The sequence below is a fragment of the Bos javanicus genome, chromosome 5, assembly GCF_032452875.1.
Source record: "Bos javanicus breed banteng chromosome 5, ARS-OSU_banteng_1.0, whole genome shotgun sequence".
Lineage (NCBI taxonomy): Eukaryota > Metazoa > Chordata > Mammalia > Artiodactyla > Bovidae > Bos > Bos javanicus.
The window spans coordinates 5,310,592-5,333,482 of record NC_083872.1 but is presented as its reverse complement, the minus strand read 5'-3'; the positions used below and the strand labels follow the sequence as shown (position 1 = coordinate 5,333,482).

At 37.6% G+C, this 22,891-nt stretch overlaps 1 protein-coding gene across 4 annotated transcripts in view; it reads left to right on the top strand.

The window, feature by feature from the left end:
- The window catches only part of CAPS2 (calcyphosine 2), a 49,492-nt gene that overhangs the window by 8,988 nt on the left and 17,613 nt on the right, over positions 1-22,891 (top strand). Inside the window, exons 2-7 of one of the 4 annotated variants that reach the window (XM_061415541.1) lie at positions 1,031-1,079; positions 2,687-2,732; positions 4,395-4,565; positions 10,752-10,874; positions 13,142-13,209; positions 18,337-18,456. In XM_061415541.1, the coding sequence (XP_061271525.1) occupies positions 1,036-1,079; positions 2,687-2,732; positions 4,395-4,565; positions 10,752-10,874; positions 13,142-13,209; positions 18,337-18,456 (572 nt within the window). In that variant the 5' untranslated portion in view covers positions 1,031-1,035. Of the gene's footprint in view, positions 1-1,030; positions 1,080-2,686; positions 2,733-4,394; positions 4,566-6,324; positions 9,729-10,751; positions 10,875-12,736; positions 13,027-13,141; positions 13,210-18,336; positions 18,457-22,891 lie in introns of those variants that run through there. The other 3 variants (XM_061415542.1, XM_061415544.1, XM_061415543.1) reach the window with 3 other exon arrangements.

Below are 22,891 nucleotides of genomic sequence, written 5' to 3'. Positions count from 1 at the left end.
TTCTCTGAGTTTTTCTCATAGTCTGAGTGATGAAGCCCAGTCTTGAATATAATTTCTGTACTTGCTATCAATATAAAAATGATCTATTAGATAATATTTCACAAGTAAGCTGTAAGTGCTTATAAATAAATTATTTCCTGCTTTTATTAACTTTAGCTTTCCCTAAGATTCCTACATAGTTCTTATTCCATGGTGGCTAAGCTCACTCTAATATTCTGGTCTTTGCTTATTTTTTCCCCCCACAGGTACATAAAGATGAAATTTTATTGTCAATATATTGAGACATATTAGTTTTTTTAAAATTTATTTATTTTTAATTGAAGGATAATTACTTTACAGAATTTTGTTGTTTTCTGTCAAACCTCAACATGAATCAGCCATAGATATCCATATATCCCCTCCCTTTGAACCCATTTTTTAGCAATAAAATCAAATATTTACAAACATACACCTGTATATATTTGTCATTTTTTACTTAAATCCTATACTGTCTTCCCATTTCCTTTGGGATAAAGTCCAGGCTCCTTAATTTGCATTATAATTTAACAGCTCTGTCCACTGCCTCCTCACACTCTGGATTTCAGTCTTTTCAGTCAGCTCTTGCCTGTGGGCATGTGCAGTACAAGTTGTTCCTCCTGGCTGGAGCAGTTTTCTCCCTTCTGTCTTGGTCTGGCTAACTAACTCCTATCTATCTATCCTTCAGAGCTCCATTTAAAGTTTCCTTTTTTATTTTGAAAAAAGCTACCTCAATTCCCTAGACTAGGTTGGGTGCACACGCTCTGTGCAGCTGCTCTGTCTCAGTATGTATTTTCCACACTGTCTGAGTGAATGTCTTCCCGAGCAGAGTCCTATGCCGGTTATGGTCCTATCTCTGCATATCAAGCACAGTAGGGATGGGGCGTCCTAAATATTTCTTATGTAAGCTTACTGAGAAAAATTATAATTGGTCTTGTTGCATTGGCACATTGGTTATCTTTTAAAGTATAAATAAATGACACATGCATACTGATTCTAATTTTTTTAATTAAAGCAAAGATGGACCTCAAATCATGTGCTATGGAGGATCCTTGCCTACCTGTGTAAGTTACACTTCTTCACATTTGAACTGTTTTTTGGGTAAAGATGTAAATATACATTGACAAGCAAAAAAAGAAAGAAAAATTACATATATAGCTATGACTATGAACTACAGAAAAGTTTATAAAAATGTTGATGCCCTGAAAATTATTCTGTCCAAACTGAAGTATTTCCTGTGATAGGATGGTAGGACTAAGGCTAATACTTCTCTTGTTGTTTAATTTTCTTTAGTATTATTTTTATATTTTCCTGAAAAAGTTAAAATATTGTTTTATTTAGAAAATTCAGCTAAGAGCACTTATTAAAAAATGTATATAAAATATTGCACTTTTATTGGGATGGTCAAAATGGATTTAATGGGAGGTTATCTGTTCTTTAATCTTATCTTGAGGAATATGATGATTTTATCAGTCTTATTAAAGTGATTTAATTTTGGACTGGAATACATTAATTGTTATATATTTAAAATTTTTGCTTTTTAAAATTTGGAAGGATATGATTTTTATATTCTTTCAAATATAGGGTTGGCCAAAATGTTCATCTGAGTTTTTCTATAACATCTTATGGAAAAGTCCAAATGAACTTTTTGGTCAATCCAATATATTAGACTACAGGGCTTCTTGGAAAATAGAAATTAAAAAGTAATATATTAACCTGAACTATATAAAAATGACATTTTAATAGATTAACAATGGGCAAATATCAGCAATTTCACGTGTTCCACAAAACAGATACCTGTTTGCTCATCCAGACAAAGAACAGAGCTAGGTGTACATGCTAGATACAGTATTGAGTATGTGATGACAGTCAGTTGTTCGCTGGAAAATGCCTAACAACTGGTTTTCTAGACATGTATTATAAGGTTATCATATATTTTACTTGCTAATTATAAATAAAGTTAAGCATATTTTAAGTTGATTATACATTTTCTGTGAAAATATCCATCAGGGGGAATATTGGTTGATACTTTCATTAATTGTAGTGTGACATGAGTGATTTCTTTGCTGAATCAAGTAATAGTTTTGAATACTAGAATAATATGTTCTCAGTTTTTTGTTATTCGCCATGTGACAGTTACAGGGAATACTTTAAGTTTAATATGCACTAGTAACATTTTCTCCACCACGTTTATCAGCCTTGGAAATCAACAAAATAATATATCAAGGCCTGATTCATAACATCTGCCCATATTTGTGTAAATAATCCCACTGTGGCTGATTTCAGTCTATCACTGAACACAGAGTTGGAAAGATATGCCAGCCCTGTATTGCCATTCAGATATGATAGCTATAAATAACCTCTATAAAGCAAGAAATAGTGAAGTATAGTAAAGCTATTAGGAAGTGAGGAGTTTTGAATATTTATTACCTTTGTTTTTCATATAATTGATGTAATTATAAGTTTACATAATTTTAGTCTTGATAATTCTGTGTTAACAACCTGTGCAAAATATTGCTGAATATTTAACAAAAGCCTCTCACAGCTGGTAAGAGCCAGCACACCATTGGCTTCAGTTTACCTGTTTATATAGTAAGATATAGCATATATGACTTGCAACTATTAAAGACTCAGTTAAAAAAATTATGGGATACATAACTATTTCTTTCAGGGTCCCACAACTTGATCTGGGAAGCCTTGTTGACTCTGATGAGGAGGTAATTTTTACTTGGTATTTCATATTATAAACATTTGAACACAGTGCTATAGGTAGCATTTCACTAGGGTCATTTAATTTTAGTTTTTAGGATGATTTACCATATATGCCACTTAGTACAGAACATATTCATTTTAACCCCACAAATTCATCTTTTGGTTTTGGTTGGGTAATACCATGTCACAAACTGTATACTCAGCATCATCTATATGACCTGGTTAGTATTTACTTCCTATTACCAACTTTCAGAAGTACAGCATGCACTTGTCACTCTATTTAATCCGTAAATTTCATTACATTCAATCTCTGTTTTGTTTAGTTTAAATATAGTTAGTGTCTATTAGGATTTCCCTGGTGGCCCAGACGGTACAGAATCTGCCTGCAATACAGGAGACCTGTGTTCGATCCCTGGGTGAGGAAGATCCCCTGGAGAAGGGAATGGCTACCCACTCCAGTGTTCTTGCCTGGAGGATTCCATGGACAGAGGAGCCTGGCAGTCTACAGTCCACGGGGTCCAAAGAGTCGGACACAACTGAATGACTAACACGCATGCATAGTGTATATTAGTATCTCAGACAATACTGTTGATGAATTTTACTTTGTTTTACATTTTTGCCTCACATAAGAATGGCATTTTTAAAATGCCTTACAAAACTGGTAAGCTACAGGTTTATACTAATGGCAGAAAATTAGATCAGATGTTGCTAGTTTAACAATGTAAAACTGGTCTCTTGAAACTTGTATGTCTCTTGACATACTTTAGGCTATGAGGATACTATGAAGTAAATAATAACTATTTATTCCAAGCTGTCTCCTTGGGACATATTTATACTTGAAACAATATTAAGGGTTCTATTTCATGTCAGAGCACAAGTTCTGACTAGCAGTCTTTGACCAGGTGGGCTCACTTTTCTGTCTTTGTTAATCTTTTTCCATTCGTGATCTCTGCCATCTTGTCTTGGTTAAATTACATGAAAGTACCTTAATCGGCATCATTTTACAGTTTCCACCCAAAGCTGCTTCTCATTCTTCTCCTGGGGTATAGACTTGGATACAAAATGTTTCAAATAGAAAATGTTGTACTGGCTTTATCCTCCTGTTAGAGTTACTGTCCCTCTCTGGGACAGTATATATTTTCTTACTATTCTTTGTAGGTTTCTCTTATCTCTTGGCTGTGCTACCTTTCATTCCATGGACATGTGGAAGGAAGCCAGATAACACCATAAGACAGAATATTTCAATATTCTAGAAATGGCAACCAGAGCTTCTCAATATGAATGACCTCCAATTCCAATGACTATTCTGGAAAAAATGTTTTGCAATGGAGGTTTTCTGAGGCAGGAGTAAAATAATCTATCTAAAACTCCTAAGTAGAGAGAAAAGTCTTTCTTTCTTCTCTCTGTTTTAGAACTAGGACTGATCTCCAGCTGTGAAACAAGATACAGGCTTAGGGTATTTGAGGCCAGTGCCCACTCAGGCATGCTGCACCAGCTAAATATTTTAAATATTACCTCTCCTTAGAAAATAGATCATAGTGATCTGTTTCTTAAGCATAACTGCTAAGGTAAATGGTAAATTTGTTTAATGTTAATAAGGAAAATTAATGGTAATTTTGAATTTTTTATTACAATAGCATTCTTTTTCTTTTTACTTCTTGGAGCAGGACAGAATACCTGAAAATTTGCCAGCACCAACAGACAAATATAAACTACAACATCAGCAATACAAAACTGAAATGACAGGGGGATATAAACAATTCAGTCAGAGAAATGCCGAAAAGGCAAAGTCAAGTATCACACATCAACAGACTCCAAGGAACAAGACAGATGACAAGGTAATGTGCGAGGCTTTACAAAATTGTAATGGAATTTAAAGGAAACAGTGTTTTTATTATAGAAACATCTTTTTGCCTGATTTATCTTGCTGTTAATCATAATAAAGTATAATGCTACTGCTGCTAAGTCACTTCAGTCATGTCCAACTCTGTGCAACCCCATAGATGGCAGCCCACCAGGTGCCCCCGTCCCTGGGATTCTCCAGGCAAGAACACTGGAGTGGGTTGCCATTTCCTTCTCCAATGCATGAAAGTGAAAAGTGAAAGTGAAGTCGCTCAGTTGTATCCTACTATTCGTGACCCCATGGACTGCAGCCTACCAGGCTCCTCCATCCATGGGATTTTCGAGGCAAGAGTACTGGAGTGGGGTGCCATTGCCTTCTCTGAATAAAGTATAATAGGTAACACTTATTTCTGTGTGCCAGGGACACTCTTTAAGGACTTTACTTAAATTAACTAGTTTATTCTTCACAACAACTTTGGTGGGTTATTATCACCATTTTCAGATGTGAAAAATTTAGTCATATGACCTAATCGTCTTTTCTCTGTAGTTTTTCACTTGCCTTGGGTTGGAAATAAGGCAGTATTACATATCTGTTTCTGATGTAGCTGTCTTGAACTCTATTTGTCTCACTTTAAAGACTAAACTTTAAAGTTGAAAAGTGGTTTCAGACTTTCAAGTGACCTTGTTTTATTTTAAAACTGTCATCACTCCATGATTGTTTTCTAGTTGAGTTAGGGAGGTATTTTTAATATCATGAATCGCTAAAGCTGTTATATTTTAATTTAATCTTAATTAAATATAAACTCACCATTCATGAATATAAGAGCAAAGTAAACATAATAAATTTAATGGTGTTTCACAAGCATATCAAAAAGGTGAACCGTGAATTTTAGAAAGGCTTGAAAACATAATTTATGATACTACTGGTCATAAATAAAGAACACTTAGATACAATTCTTCATTCAGTTAACTTTTAATAAGAATAATGTATTTTCAGGGAAGGTTGATAGTTGTATTACTTAGCATTTACTGTTGAGTAAAAAGAATAAGTTGTAAAACGTTTCTAAAATTCAACTTTGACCTTTCTGGTATGCTTGTAAAAGCCATTAAATTTATATATTTACTTTGCTCCTATATTTATGAATCGTCAGTTTATACCTAAATAAGTTGTAAGTAGATGTGCCATATCAGCTTTTTTTTTCCTAATCCGTGTAGGGACTATCTGGAACTCACTAAAACCCATGGTATTTAACTAAAAGAGAAACAAAAGTTATGGGACTATTTGGTCTTTTTTATTTTAAAGCTAATTTTCCAGATTCAAACAGATGTACATAAATATAGTATTCTAGTGTCTGTAATAGCAGGTAGGACAATTTCATAACTGTTTAGCATCTGGGTGTGTAGTATCTGTAGGATCTACCATGTGATATTTAGATCACTGTAATAATGTTGGGAAAACAGAATGAAAGTTTCTGTAAGTGCATGCTTTCCTTTTCATGGCAAAACAATTCAAATAGTTTTAAAGAAAAACCTTGATACCCTTGAACACAAGTTCAAACGAGGATGCTTTGTTTACTTTTGGTTTAAGAGAAGATAAATATTGTTTGTAAATCTTCCCATATGAATAAGGGTTTTATAAATAAAAGCCAGCATTTGCATATGTTCTTTTGGAGAAGATCTTGTTTTACTTTTTTGATTCTTTTAACTTACATATTAGAAGTTTACTATGTCTTTGGTAGTCTTACAAAAAATCCCTGGTTTCTATATATTCTATATATAATAATCTTGTACTTATGGAGTTTGAGCAACTTATCTGATGTCATTTAAAAGTATACTCTTATTGGAACCAAAACTGCTGTATAAATTTGTTGTTAATAAATCCTATTATAATTACATGAATTACCACTGGGATAGTAAATCTCTAGAAATAAAAGAGGTCCCTGATATCTGAAACATAGCCCCTCTTTAAAGCAGGAAGTCACATGCAGATTGATTCTCTTTGCTGATAAAAAAAAAAGCAAAAGTTAGATGAATTTAGAATCCAAGACAATAATTAAAGGCTATAGCTACTAATTAAATAGGCTGATACATCAATCAACTGATAATATCAAACAGTAAAATAGTTCCACTCTGCTTGATTCTAAAGGCAAAATTCCTGTGTTGAGTTTTCCTTCCATTTAGTATAAAAGGTGATGAATCTCACTATCAAATTGTTTTACCACCTAAAATGTAAATTTATATATATTTGTGTGGGTACATATATATATTTTTAAAGTAATGAAATACCTTTAAATAAAACACTGAAAATCAAACTTCAATTTTACAGGAAATAATATTAATTCCAAAATTAATATTAATTAATTCTACTTATGTTCAGTTCTGTTCAGTTCAGTTCAGTCTCTCAGTCATGTCCGACTCTTTGTGACCTCATGAACCACAGCATGCCAGGCATCTCTGTCCATCACCAACTCCCAGAGTCCACCCAAACCCATGTCCATTGAGTCGGTGATGCCATCCAGCCATCTCATCCTCTGTTGTCCCCTTCTCCTCCTGCCCTCAATCTTTCCCAGCATCAGGGTCTTCTCAAATGAGTCAGCTCTTCACATCAGGCGGCAAAAGGATCGGAGTTTCAGCTTCAACATCAGTCCTTCCAATGAACACCCTGGACTGATCTCCTTTAGGATGGACTAGTTGAATGTCCTTGCAGTCCAAGGGACTCTCAAGAGTCTTCTCCAACACCACAGTTCAAAAGCATAAATTCTTCTGCGCTCAGCTTTCTTTATAGACCAACTGTCACATCCATACATGACTACTGGAAAAACCGTAGCCTTGACGAGATGGACCTTTGTTGACAAAGTAATGTCTCTGCTTTTTAATATGCTGTCTAAGTTGATCATAACTTTTCTTCCAAGGAGTAAGTGTCTTTTAATTTCCTGGCTGCAATCACCATCTACAGTGATTTTGGAGCCCAGAAAAATAAAGTCAGCCACTGTTTCCACTGTTTCCCCATCTATTTGCCATGAAGTGATGGGACCAGATGCCATGATCTTCGTTTTATGAATGTTGAGTTTTAAGCCAACTTTTTCACTCTCCTCTTTCACCTTCATCAAGATGCTCTTCAGTTCCTTTTCACTTTCTGTCATAAGGGTGGTGTCATCTGCATATCTGAGGTATTGATATTTCTCCCGGCAATCTTGATTCCAGCTTGTGCTTCTTCCAGCCCAGCATTTCTCAAGATAAACTCTGCATCTAAGTTAAATAAGCAGGGTGACAATATACAGCCTTGATGTACTCCTTTTCCTATTTGGAACCAGTCTGTTGTTCCATGTTCAGTTCTAACTGTTTCTTCCTGACCTGCATACAGGTTTCTCAAGAGGCAGGTCAAGTGGTCTGGTATTCCCATCTCTTGAAGAATTTTCCACAGCTTATTGTGATCCACACAGTCAAAGGCTTTGGCATAGTCAATAAAGCAGAAATAGATGTTTCTCTGGAACTCTATTGCTTTTTTGATGATCCAGTGGATTTTTGCAATTTGATCTCTGGTTCCTCTGCCTTTTCTAAAACCAGCTTGAAAAAATAAATAAATAAATAAAACCAGCTTGAATCTCTGGAAGTTCACGGTTCACGTATTGCTGAAGCCTGGCTTGGAGAATTTTGAACATTACTAGCATGTGATCGTTGCACGTATACCTTTTTTCACCAACTCTATAAAAAGACAAAACACCTACTAATTCATTCATTGTTCATTCTTTCAAAAATAGTTCTCTAATGTTTCATGATATGCAAGGTACCTTTCCAGGCACTGATAATAAGTCAGTGACTAAAACAGACAAGTATCCCTGCTCTTGCAGAAAAAAAAAAAGAATAAATGAATGAATCAGTTGGGTAGCCATTCCCTTCTGCAGAGGATCTTCCTGACCCAGAGATGTAACCCGGATCTCCTGCATTGCAGGCAGATTCTTTATCTTCTGAGCCACCAGGAAGTCCTCTAATATGGTAGATGATGATAAAAACTATGAGTAAAGGAAACTTGGAAAGCCAAGGTTGGGGTTGTAGTTTGTACAGGATCATCAGAGAAGATCTTTTCCATAAGGTAGCATTTTAGGGCACATTCAAAAGGGGTAAGAGGTAAGCCAGTTAGAAGAAACTCTTAGTGTCATGAAGTAGGAGTGGGCATGGAGTATTTAAGAAATATTAAGAGCAGTGTGATGAGGGAGAAGAGCAAGGGAGAGGTGGGAGGAGATTTTTTTCAGTGAGTTAAAGGGAAGCGGAGGCTGGGAGGCAGATCAGAGAGGTCTTGTAGACCACTTCAGGACTTTACTTTCTATTCCGTTTTGTTGAGAATGGGTTTTACTGTGGAGGCTATCCCAATAATCCAGGCAAGAGATAAGGATGCCTGCTTGGACCCAGGTGGTTGCAGCAGATTTGGATAAGAACTGGTCACAACGAGAACTTCGATTCTAGACAGTTTCTGAAGGTAAGGCTCAGAATATTTGGTGATGGATTGGTTTTAGGCTTGAGAGAAAGGAAAGATGAAAGATGACGCTAAGGCTTTTTGAGTTGAGCAATTCAAAGGGTGCATTTTTCATTAACTGGAGTGGGGGATATCACAGTGAAGTCTGATTTGGGGAGGTTAAATCTGAGATGCCAAGTGGAAATGCCACAGTTTCCCTTGGGTAAAAGACTGAAAACAAGTTGAAACAAAGTAAGATGCTTTTGAAAGTTTCCTCCAACCTGTACTTAATGCAGAACCTGGCTTATACTGAAACATGTCTGTTAATTTAATCTTTCTTAAATTTACCTTATATGTTAAACATCTTTTTGGTGAGTGTCAAATCACTACTTAGGAAAAACAGATATTAGTGGGTAAATAAATAAAATTATAAAGTATCCTCATAAATTTATTTCCCAATAGTACACACTTACGATTCATTATTCACTCATTGGATACAGTGCCAACCTCATGTGGTCCTGCTCTGGCACCAGGGATCCTGCAATGAAAAAGACAGACAAGGTTGCTGCCCTCATGGAACTTACAACAGGAGAGGCAGGCAACAGATCATAAACAAATGTATAATAAAGTTTCATGTAGCAATCGAAGGTCATGGAGACAGCGAAGACTATGAAGATGAAATGTGACCTTTCAAGGAAAATCTGAAGTAAGAACAAGCCCTGGGGAGATACACTTGTAATCTATTACATTTTTGATAAGTTGTCATCCTATTGGAGCATTATATTTTCTTAAGCTCATATAAACACATCTAGTATTCAGAGAAAAATTTAGCATTTACCTCTTTAGAATGTTGTTAAAAGTTCAGAAATAGCAGACATAAAACCGATGAATCACCAAAGCAGTAATTAGTAAAAGTTTTGTGTACACACCAAACGGTCAGTTCTTGAACTGGAAGTACTCAAATTACACATGGAAAGAGACCCAGGGAGCTATTGTTATAAAGCAGCTTACATAGTGTGGCAGCAGTGCCTGTTGATGCCTCACAGTGATTGGTTTTAATACCAGAATTTTCTTAAATGATAAGGGATGGGTTAGTGGTTACTTCATATCAGTTTGGGGGAACAGTGTAAGTTTCACTTATGATTTCTAGAGACATAAGCAGGAAGTAACCCTGGTCAAGTTAGTCTCACTTGTCTCGTAAAATAAGCTAAATTAAGCTTTGCTTGTATGACTAAACTGGTATTGTCTGCTCAGGGAATTTTTAAGGCTGGTTTCTGTTTGTGTTTGATTTTAACAATCTCAAAGGATACATCCATATATTAGTATCATTTTACTTGTGAACTTAGCTTTATAAATGAATGACATGCCCATATTTATAAACTTTACAAAGACTCAAATGGACAATTATAGTTATAATAGTTGCTATTTTTTTTGTAATGCTTACTATATGTCAGGTACTTCTGAAATGTGTTGCCCATATATCACCTCATTTAATCATTTTTCGGAGTACAAAACAGTTACCAATTAATTGCCATTTTACTTATGAGTAAACTGAGGCACAGAGATGTCATCTAGCTACAAAGTGGGAGAGCTGGATTCGATAGGCGGTCTGATTATCAGAGCCTATACTCTTAATCTGATGTATCCAGTCATTGTTTTATTCTTTATATTGTTAAAAGCAAATGTTCTAAGCATGCATATGAGGGCTCACTCATTGCTTCACATCCAGTGTGTACAAGGTGCAGAAGCCATCACAGATGATCTGACAACTCTGGACAGGAAAGCCCTGCTACAGCTGGGTTATGCAGCCAACCCTCACATTCTCCAACGGAGTACAGGAAAATCTGATGCTGTAAGTTATTGGTACTTTTACTGATTTGATAAACCGTTTAAGATAATTTGCCCTCCGAAGTTTTGCAGCCTTAAATTTGAAGAAATGATTCCAACAGTTGAAGTTGGACTGAGGTGAATAGTCATTAATACGCCAGGTTCAGCCCTCACTTCTACCATGGATTGACGTTTGGTATGTTTACTGTGGAAAAGTCATCTTCCATCTTTGGAAGTTTGTAAAAATTTGGTTTACACTGTTCAGAATGTTAACTGACCACGATGACAGTGGGCTAATCCGGTATCACCCCTTTCCCCACAAAGAAGTAGCTGGATAATCTTTTTGTTTTGAAAATCATAAGCTAATAAAACTGAAGGGCAGGGATAATGTAATTTTTCTTTAGGAAAAGGGAAACAAAGCCCTAGTCTCAATGTTAACTTTATACTTTTTACAAAATGAATGAGATTTCTTAATGAGTATTACTTAGACTAGTTATTGTACAAATAGATAATTATAGCATTTCTATAGTGTCCTGGAGTATGCAGACCAAGCTGCTTGGAGTTGGAGGCCATTGGCTCCCTAGACACCCCCAGGTGATTAATACCTCAGGTACACCTGTAATTGATTGATGGGCTATCAATGTGTGTTGGCTTAAAATTGAGAAAATTCTGCTTTAGATAGCCTAAATAATAATAAAGCAATGTGGATTTAGCTAGATACGTTATCATTGAGTGGATATTCAAAATAGATTTTATTTGGATAGCAATCATTCTGAATCAATCCATTCTGAACTGACAGCAAGATGTAATCAATCTCTGGGCCAGGTGGACTGATTTTCTGCAGATGTCCCAAGTTGGTAATTTGTTTGTTTATTAAAAATCACATGTACATTATTTTATATGCATTATTATATAGATGTTTATGCTTATTATATAGATGTTTATGCTTAATAGAAAAAGGAGTATTACCAGGGTTATAGAAAAATTAAAAAATGTTCCTTGCAAAGTTGTGTCCCAGATAAGGCTTATTTTGGTATATTTCTAAAGTATACTCTTTTGGGGCTTCCCTGGTGGCTCAGACAGTACAGAATCTGCCTGCAATGCAGGAGTCCCTGGTTTGATCCCTGGGTTGAGAAGATCCCCTAAAAAAGTAATGGCAACCCACTCCAGTATTCTTGCTTGGAGAATTGCATGGATGGAAGAGACTGGCAGTTTACAGTTCACAGTGTCGCAAAGAGTCAGATGTGACCGAGCAACTTTCATTTTTCACTAAAGTTGTACTTGATTGGATATTACTAAATACATAAGGCCTTTGGCTACTGCTCTTAGGATAATCCAGAGCCATATAGGTGTTTGTGGATTTCTTTTCCCATTCAATTACTTTCTAAGTGGCATCATATCTTAATTCACCATTAAGCACATTTTACTCTATTGTGGTAGCACCCCTGTATCAATCCTTTAAAGGAGATATTTTACATGAGTAAATTTTGAATGCATGTGAAATTAGTACCAATTTACTTTTTAAATGTGGGTGGAAACTTTTCAACTTAGTTTTTAACTAAATGAACAACAGAAGCAGTGAACCTGTGGTTTTTATGTCCATCTCTTCCACTTTCTCATTTTTCAGTTGCATTTGTGTGATTTCTGCTTCTAATCTGCCTTCTGTTTACACAGCTCTCTAAGTCAACGTGCCTGAGGGTGGTTCTGACTTTTCCTCCAAAGTATAAGTCACGGTAAATGTCAGCACCCAGGGTGCATGTTCTCCATGGACTCTATACTCATCAATGTCACCTCTCTCGCTTGCTTTTGGGTTTTACATCCATTGTCTGACTGATATGGAAATCACCGATGATTTCCACCAAACTTTAATGGCATTACATTTTAGCAAATAAATGTATTTTTAGATTAAATAATTGGAATTCAAATTTATTAATGATGATATGAATGTGCTTAGTCTCTCAGTCATGTCCAACTCTTTGCAGCCCCATAGACAGTAGCCTGCAAGGCTCCTCTGTCACGGGATTTCTCAGGCAAGAATACTGGAGCAGGTTGCCATTTCCTTCTCCATGGGATCTTCTGACCCAGGGATCAAAGCCGCATCTCCTGTGTCTCCTGTGTTGCAGGCAGATTTTTTCCCGGCTGAGCCACTGGGGAAGCCATTGGGAAAAGATGATATGGTAATCTCTAAGAAAGAAATTGGAAATGTTTAATTTATGTTTTAGGACTCTTGTGTTAACTATAGTATTGTTCTGCTTTATGGACAATGGCGTTTTCTTCATTTTCTCTTCTCAGGATGTTGTGGCTGCAGAGAAGAAGAAACAGATGGTTGCAGAGCAAGTAATGATAGACCACTTATCCAGGCAAGCGTTAATAGAGATCCATTCAGAAAGCATTCACTACATTTCCTTTTTATTTTATTTTATTTTTTATCTTTATTTTTTAAATTTTATTTTATTTTTAAACTTTACAATATTGTATTGGTTTTGCCAAATATCAAAATGAATCCGCCACAGGTCTCCCTCCTCCCTCCCCTACATTTCCTTTTTATACATGACATCTGCATTGGAATGGTCAACTCAGAGGTTTCCATACTTTCTCTGTTTACTGCACTTTTTTTTCCCACCAGACTCCTTGCCCAACAGAAATACTTCACAGTTCTATTTACTAAGTATTTTTTGTCTAAATAGCTTAGTAAATATTTTCTTCCTAATAACTTAATGGTCATCTGAAAAAATAATACAAATTGAAAAAATGTTTTTATTTCCTTCATAAATATGCAGCTACTCACTATGCACTTCTTGGATGACAAATAATCTCTCAAATCTTAGGATTGGATGGAATGCTGCCACTCTCACTTTCTAGCCCACCTGGCCCCTGCTTTTTATCACAGCAACTGTAGAAAAGCCAGTTTTGCAAAGATGTAATATCATTCATTGACGGCGTGTAATGTGGTGTTTTGCTGAAGCTGTGAATTACTTGGAGCTAGTAGTTTTTGTGGTATGCCACAATTATGAAGCATTGCTATTTCCCTCAAAAACTAAACATGTCCAGCGGTGTTCCTTTGACTTCCCTGTGACACCCGAGTGTGACTCAGTGCACTTTGGGAACTGTGGGATTGTCAAGAGTTCTAAAGCCTAACGTAAAGTTTCACAACCCTTAGAAAACTAGATAAAGTTTCAATACCTGCTGTGCTAAATTGCATGAATATGTAAGTAATGCAGGATTTCAGAAGAGGCTGGGATAGTCTAGGAAGTCTTCACAGCAGAGGTAAGACTCAAATTTAGCTTTGAAAAAGTTAACTACTTAGTTGGTTGGCAGAGAGAAAGAATGATAGTCTATATACCTGTTTCTTAGTTAATTTTTTGACACAGTTTTGTTACAGTCTTCAGTATTTGCCCTTTTATTACCTCATGAACTGACTTTACATTTTTACTCCCAAAATGCCACCGCAGTGTCTCTTCATAAGATAACTGCTGCTGCTGCTGCTGACTCGCTTCAGTTGTGTCCGACTCTGTGTGACCCCATAGATGGCAACCCACTAGGCTCCCCCGTCCCGGGGATTCTCCAGGCAAGAACACTGGAGTACATTGCATTTCCTTCTAGTGGCGTCCATATTGCTGGGTTAATGGCAATTACCTATTTCTCAGTTACTCAACCCATCAGTGCCATATACAGGGTTGAGTACTTTCTTCCCTGTAAAGCACTTTTTTTTCCCTCCCTTGGCCTCTGGCATACCACACATGGCTGGTTTACCCTCCTACTTTCCAACCCTCAGCCTCCTGTCTTAGTTCGTCTTCACCTCTCCTATCTTTATACACAGGAATACACAAGGACTTCTACTTCTTGGACTTCTCCTTTTACTTTCTAGGTGATTTCATCCAGTATTGGGTCTTCAGTAAACATCTATATGCTGATGCAGCCCTAATCCAAATCCCAAAGTAACGTTGGAAAATGTTACTTTGGTTTCTGCAAGTTGTTCTTTTTCATTCCGTTATTATGAAATCCTCTTTAGTTTTCTTCCATGGCAACAATATTCTTCAAGTTCAGTCCGTCAGTTCAGTCACTCATTCATGTCCAACTCTTTGCAACCCCACGGACTGCAGCACGCCAGGCTTCCCTATCCATCATCAACTCCCAGAGCTTACTCAAACTCATGTCCATCGAGTCAGTGATGCCACCCAACATTCTGATCCTCTGTCGTCCCCTTCTCCTCCTGCCTTCGATCTTTACCAGCATCAGAGTCTTTTCTAAGCGGTCAGTTCTTCACATCAAGGCGCTGAAGTATTGGAGTTTCAGCTTCAGCATCAGTCCTTCCAGTGAATATTCAGGACTGATTTCCTTTAGAATTGACTGATTTGATTTCCTTGCAGTCCTGGGGACTCTCAAGAGTCTTCTCCAACATCACAGTTCAAAAGCATCAATTCTTTGGCACTCAGCTTTCTTTATAGTCCAACTCACATCCATACATGACTACTGGAAAAACCATAGCTTTGACTACACAGATGTTTGTTGGCAAAGTAATGTCTCTGCTTTTTAATATGCTGTCTAGGTTGTCATAGCTTTTCTTCCAAGGAGAAGTGTCTTTTAATTTCATGGCTGGGTCACCATCTGCAGTGATTTTCGAGCCCCCCAAAATAAAGTCTTTCACTGTTTCCATTGTTGCCCCATCTATTTGCCATGAAGTGATGGGACTGGATGCCATGATCTTAGTTTTTTGAATGTTGAAGTTTAAGCCAACTTTTTCACACTACTCTTTCACTATCATCAAGAGGCTCTTCAGTTCTTCTTCGCTCTCTGCCATAAGGGTGGTGTCATCTGCATATCTGAGGTGGTTGATATTTTTTCTGGCAATCTTGATTCCAGCTTGTGCTTCATCCAGCCCAGCATTTCTCATAATGTACTATGCATCTAAGTTAAATAAGCACGGTGACAATATATAGCCTTGACGTACTCCTTTCCCGATTTGGAACTAGTCTGTTGTTCCGTGTCCAGTTCTAACTGTTGCTTCTTGACCTGCATACAGGTTTCTCAGGAGACAGGTCAGGTGGTCTGGTCTTCCCATCTCTTGAAGAATTTTCTGCAGTTTATTGTTATCCACACAGTCAAAGGCTTTGGCATAGTCAATAAAGCAGAAGTAGATTTTTTTCTGGAATTCTCTTGCTTTTTCGATGATCTATCAAATGCTGGCAATTTGATCTCTGGATCCTCTGCCTTTTCTAAAACCACCTTGAATTTCTGGAAGTTCACGGTTCACGTATTGCTGAAGCCTGGCTTGGAGAATTTTGAGCATGACTTTACTAGTGTGTGAGATAAGTGCAACTGTGCAGTAGTTTGAGCATTCTTTGGCATTGCCTTTCTTTGGGATTGGTGAAAACTGACCTTCTCCAGTCCTATGGCCACTGCTGAGTTTTCCAAATTTGTTGGCATATTGAGTGCAGCACTTTCATAGCACCATCTTTCAGGATTTGAAAGAGCTCAACTGGAATTCCGTCACCTCCACTAGCTTTGTTCATAGTGATGCTTCCTCTGGTCCACTTGCCTTCACATTCCAGGATGTCTGGCTCTAGGTTAGTGATCACACCATCCTAGTTATCTGGGTCATGAAGATCTTTTTTGTATAGTTCTTCTGTGTATTATTGCCACCTCTTCTTAATGTCTTCTGCTTCTGTTAGGTCCATATACATTTCTGTCCTTTATTGTGCCCATCTTTGCATGAGAAGTTGCCTTGGTATCTCTAATTTTCTTGAAGAGATTTCTAGTCTTTCCTATTCTAGTGTTTCCCTCTGTTTCTTTGCACTGATCGCTGAGGAAGGCTTTCTTATCTCTCCTTTCTATTCTTTGAACTCTACATTCAGATGGGTATGTCCTTTTCTCCTTTGCCTTTTGCATCTTTTCTTTTCTCAGCTATTTGTAATAATTCTTCAAGTTATTTAGGCTTAAAATCTTGTTAATGCTTTTAATCCTTCTCTTTCACTCAAATCCTATATGCAGTTCATTGGCAAACTCAGGTCTACCATCAAAATAAATTTATCCCCCTCTGCTGCCACCCTCCCTGTTCACCCTGTCATTTCCTGTCTCCTGGATTATTTCAGACACTTTCTAATTGGACTCATTGTACCTGCATTTGCCCCTAATTGGTCTATTCTCAACCTAGCAGCCAGTGAGTCCATTAAAAACATAAGCCACATCAAACCTTCCAGTAACATCCATGTCAATCAGAATAAAATCTGTAAGACCTATGTATCGGTTGCTTCCCAGGTGGCTCAGTGGGTGAAGAATCTGTTGCCGTGCGGGAGACAGAGGACACAAGGGTTCAGTCCCTGGGTCGGGAAGATCCACTGGAAGAGGAAAAGGCAACCCATGCCAGTATTCTTGCCAGGAGACCCCTATGCACAGAGGAGCCTTGTGGGCTACAGTCCGTGGGGTTGCAGAGTCAGACATGACTGAAGTGACCGAGTATGCACATGTATTGGTTACCTATCACTATAAAACCTAGTAGCTTAAAACAGTAGTCATTAATTAATGCTCATGTGTCTTCAGGTCAGCTGTCCAGGCTAGACTTGGCTGAGTAGCTATTACTTTTCACTTAGTTTGGCCCATTATATGTGACCAAAAGCAGTGGGCTTAATTCTGAGTTTAATCCTTAAAAAACCTCATGTTTCCATTTGCTTTTTTGTGCTTCTGCCATCTTTGTTAGCTTGGTTAACCCACTTGTTCTCAAAAGGAAAGTCCTTCCCTACATGCAGCTGGACCACTTAGCCACAATTATCCTAGATGAACAGATTCCCAAACCACCCACACTTGCACGAATTAGTTCAGGTCAGATCAGCAGAGCCATCCGCTGCCAAAGCATTTCCAATGGCTAAACTTAAAGCCAAAGAAAGTATACTACCATTATAATGAGGGCATGCCAAGGGTGTGAATCAGGAGTGCTAAAAAACTGGGGTCAGTAGCACATTCTCCCCAATCCCTGCATGTTTTGCCCACCATTAGACCCTGGACCCCTTTTCCTACTTCTCTCATTTACTCTGCTTTGCCATCTGGCTTCCTCCCTTCTAAAACATACCAGAGTCACTGATGTCTCAGGTACTTTGCATTTATTTTCCCTTTCGCTTGGAATGCTTCCTCCCCACCCCAGAAATCCATATGGTTGCTTACATACTTCCTGTCTTTTATTCAGAAGTCGTCGGCACAGTGTCTTTTTGTTTAAAGAATAGTAAGAGGAAGACCTGAAGCTCCAAATCCTCTCAGAAATTTCAATTTATTTTTAGATAATACTTATGGAAAAAGAGATAGATAAGAATATTCACTTGTATGATGTTTTTAATTATTAAATTTGTTCATTTAATATCTGATAGATCATTCATTCTGCCAGTAGTATAAATTGGCATTTGTATATGGGTTTTTCCAACTGCTTATAAATATGTGAATACTAGAGCATTTCATTATAATATTTAATTGTCAGACTGTTGTGTTTTCCTGTATAGGGCTGTAATCAGTGATCCAGAGCAAAATTTAACCTCTGAGAAGCAAGAAATTTCTCATATCCTTCCAGATTCAAAGCTGGCACCTATTCGATTTAGGAAAAGAACACTGCATGAAACAAAGTAAGAAGGCTTTTATATAAAATAAGGATGTAGTATGTTATATTTTTCAAATGTACTTTTGTATCTAATGGAAATTTTTTCCTTTGTGTTTTTATCTTTTCTGTATAAAGGAAAGTGGAATTTTTGGAGTTCAGATCCCAGTTCTGTCACTTTAAGATACTGGGATAAACTTTGCCCTCCAGATCTTCTATTTATAATTTAGGAGTGACAGCCAGAAACTCAGGCAGCAATACATGTGAAAAGACACAATGTAGTAACTGAGACATCTGTATATGCACAATATATACTGGCTGAATTTCTATGACATAATGTATTCAAAATTAGTATTTTTTAAAAAATATTACTTTTTGCCTTTTACTTTGTACTTTATGAAGTACAAAGTACCAAGTACTTTATGAAGTACAAAGTACTTGGTTTGGTGTGGATTTTTATAGTTCGCTGGTGCAGTCCACTGAAAGTTCTCACCAACTTCACCGATAATTGACATTTAGCCTCAGATTTAATAGAGTAGAGAACCCATCAGTTCTTAGAGCAGTTTTTTAATATTTTCAGATTGGTATAATTGTCAGTACTTTCTTATAACTTCCCTGGTGACTCAGAGGTTAAAGCGTCTGCCTGCAAGGCCGGAGACCCGGGTTCAATCCCTGGGTCAGGAAGATCCCCTAGAGAAGGAAATGGCAACCCACTCCAGTATTCTTGCCTGGAGAATCCCATGGATGGAGGAGCCTGGTAGATTACAGTCCACGGGGTTGCAAAGAGTCAGACACGACTGAGCGACTTCACTTTCTTATAACTTAGGTCTTTTTGTCTCATTCTTATCTTATTTCTAGAAGCCTTATCTTATTTTCTAGAAGTTTCCATACCTTTAAATATTTGAAGGTATCATGTGTTAATTTCCTATTGCTGCTGTAACAGATTACCACAAATAGTATTTTTGAAACGACACACATTTATTCTCTTCCACTTCTGGAGTTCAGAAATCTACAATCAAGGTGCTGACAGGACTGCATTCCTTCCAGAGGCTTTAGGGAAGAATCGCTTCTTTGCCTTTTTCAGTGTCTAGGGGCTGCCTTTGTTCCTTGGCTTGTGGTCCCTCCACCATCTTCAAAGCAGAGGATTGTTATTACTCTGCTGTTCCTCTTCTGTAGGTATCACATATCCTTCTGCTCTCCTTTTATAAAACACTTGTGATTGCACTGAACCTACCTGTATAATCCTGGTTAATCTTCTCATCTCCAGATCTTTAACTTAATCACATTTGCAAAGTCCCTGTTATCATGTGTAAATTAATTAATGTGACCTGAAGATTAGGATATGAGTATCTTTCAGGGGCCATCACTCAGCTACCATATGTCTAAACTTGTCTTTCTTAAAGTAAACTTTTATAGAAATAAAACATTCATTCACAAAGTTTACACATTTTAAATGTACAGCATAGGAATTTTCACAAACTGAACAAAACTTATGCCTTATTCCTAGACCAAGAAACAGGTCAGCACCCCAGAAACCATTGCTGCCCCTCAGTTACTTCCCAGCTCCTCTGCCGCCCCAGGTTAGCCTCTCCATCCTAACATTGTAGATTGCTATTGTCTGGTTATGAATTTACATGAACTCACAAAACTTGGACTCTGAGTCTGAATTCTTTTGCTTAACGTTACGTTTGCAAGTTTAATCTGTGTTATTTGTAGTTGTCCCTTATCCTCCTTACTGTACAGTATTTTATTGTATAAATATACCACAGTTTGTTTACTCACAGCTGTTGGTGGACATTTGGCAGTTTGTGGATAGTGCTGCCATAAACTTTAGTGCATGCCTTTTGATGAGCATATGTACTCATTTCTGCTCAGTACTCACTTTGAAGTGGAATTGCTGGCCCATCTACTATGCATATGTTCAGCTTTAAAGAATACTGTCAAATAGTCTTCCAAAGTGGTTGCTACAATTAAAACTCCCACCAGTAGCAGTAAGAAGGTGCTAGTGGCACTGTATCTTTATAAGATACTGGTAACTATCTATATTTTTCATTTTAGTTCCTCTTATGGGTATCAGTCAGTTCAGTCACTCAGTCCTGTCTGACTGTTTGTGACCCCATGGACTGCAGCATGTTAGGCTTCCCTCTCCATCACAACTCCTGGAGCTTGCTCAAATCCATGCTCATTGGGTTGGTAATGCCATCCAACCATCTCATCCTCCGTTGTCCCCTTCTCCTCCCGCCTTCGATCTTTACCAGCATCAGGATCTTTTCTAAGCAGTCAGTTCTTCATATCAGGTGGCCAGAGTATCGGAGTTTCAGCTTCAGCATTAGTCCTTAGTGAATATTCAGGACTGATTTCCTTTAGGATGGACTGGTTGGATCTCCTTGCAGTCCAAGGGACTCTCAAGAGTCTTCTCCAACACCACAGTTCAAAAGCATCCATTCTTAAGTGCTCAGCTTTCTTTATAGTCCAAGTCTCACATCTATACACGACTACTGGAAAAACCATAGATTTGACTAGATGGACCTTTGTTGGCAAAGTAATGTCTCTGCTTTTTAATATGCTGTCTAGGTGGGTCATAGCTTTTCTTCCAAGGAGCAAAAGTGTCTTTTAATTTCATGGCTGCGGTCACCATCTGCAGTGATTTTGGAGTCCTCCAAAATAAATTCTGTCACTGTTTCCATTGTTTCCCCATCTACTTGCTATAAAGAGATGGCACCAGGTGCCATGATCTTAGTTTTCTGAATGTTGAGTTTTAACCCAACTTTTTCACTCTCCTCTTTCACTTTCATCAAGAGGATCTTTAGTTCTTCACTTTCTGCCATAAGGTTTGTGTCATCTGCATATCTGAGGTTATTGATATTTCTCCCAGCAATCTTGATTCCAGCTTGTGCTTCTTCCAGCCCAGCATTTCTCATGATGTACTCTACATATAAGTTAAATAAGCAGGGTGACAATATACAGCCTTGACGTACTCCTTTTCCTATTTGGAACCAGTCTGTTGTTCCATGTCCAGTTCTAACTGTTGCTTCTTGACCTGCATACAGATTTCTCAGGAGACAGGTCAGGTGGTCTGATATTCCCATCTCTTTTTTAATTAATTAATTTTTATTGGTTTTGCCATACATCAACATGAATCAACCACAGGTATACACGTGTTCCCCATCCTGAACGCCCCCCTCCCACCTCCCTCCCTGTACCATCCCTCTGGGTCATACCAGTGCACCAGCCCCAAGCATCCTGTATCCTGCATAGAACCTGGACTGGCAATTCGTTTCTTATATTATACATGTTTCAATGCCATTCTCCCAAATCATCCCACCCTCTCCCTCTCCCACAGAGTCCAAAAGACTATTCTGTGCATCTGTGTCTCTTTTGCTCTCTCGCATACAGGGTTATCGTTACCGTCTTTCTAAATTCCATATATATGCATTAGTATACTGTATTGGTGTTTTTCTTTCTGGCTTACTTCACTCTGTATAATAGGCTCCAGTTTCATCCACCTCATTAGAACTGATTCAAATGTATTCTTTTTAATGGCTGAGTAATACTCCATTGTGTATATGTACCACAGCTTTCTTTATCCATTCGTCTGCTGATGGACATCTAGGTTGCTTCCATGTCCTGGCTATTATAAACAGTGCTGCGATGAACACTGGGGTACACGTGTCTCTTTCAATTCTGGTTTCCTTGATGTGTATGCCCAGCAGTGGGATTGCTGGGTCATAAGGCAGTTCTATTTCCAGTTTTTTAAGGAATCTCCAGATTGTTCGCCATAGTGGCTATACTAGTTTGCATTCCTACCAACAGTGTAAGAGGGTTCCCTTTTCTCCACACCCTCTCCAGCATTTATTGCTTATAGACTTTTGGATCTCAGCCTTTCTGACTGGCGTGAAATGGTACCTCATTTTGGTTTTGATTTGCATTTCTCTGATAATGAGTGATGTTGAGCATCTTTTCATGTGTTTGTTAGCCATCTGTATGTATTCTTTGGAGAAATGTCTATTTAGTTCTTTGGCCCATTTTTTGATTGGGTCGTTTATTTTTCTTGTATTGAGCTGCAGGAGTTGCTTGTATATTTTTGGTATTAGTTGTTTGTCAGTTGCTTCATTTGCTATTATTTTCTCCCATTCTGAAGGCTGTCTTTTCACCTTGCTTATAGTTTCCTTTGTTATGCAGAAGCTTTTAATTTTAATTAGGTCCCATTTGTTTATTTTTGCTTTTATTTCCAGTATTCTGGGAGGTTAGTCATAGAGGATCCTGCTGTGATTTATGTCAGAGAGTGTTTTGCTTATGTTTTCCTCTAGGAGTTTTATAGTTTCTGGTCTTACATTGAGATCTTTAATCCGTCTTGAGTTTATTTTTGTGTATAGTGTTAGAAAGTGTTCTAGTTTCATTCTTTTACAAGTGGCTGACCAGTTTTCCCAGCACCACTTGTTAAAGAGATTGTCTTTTCTCCA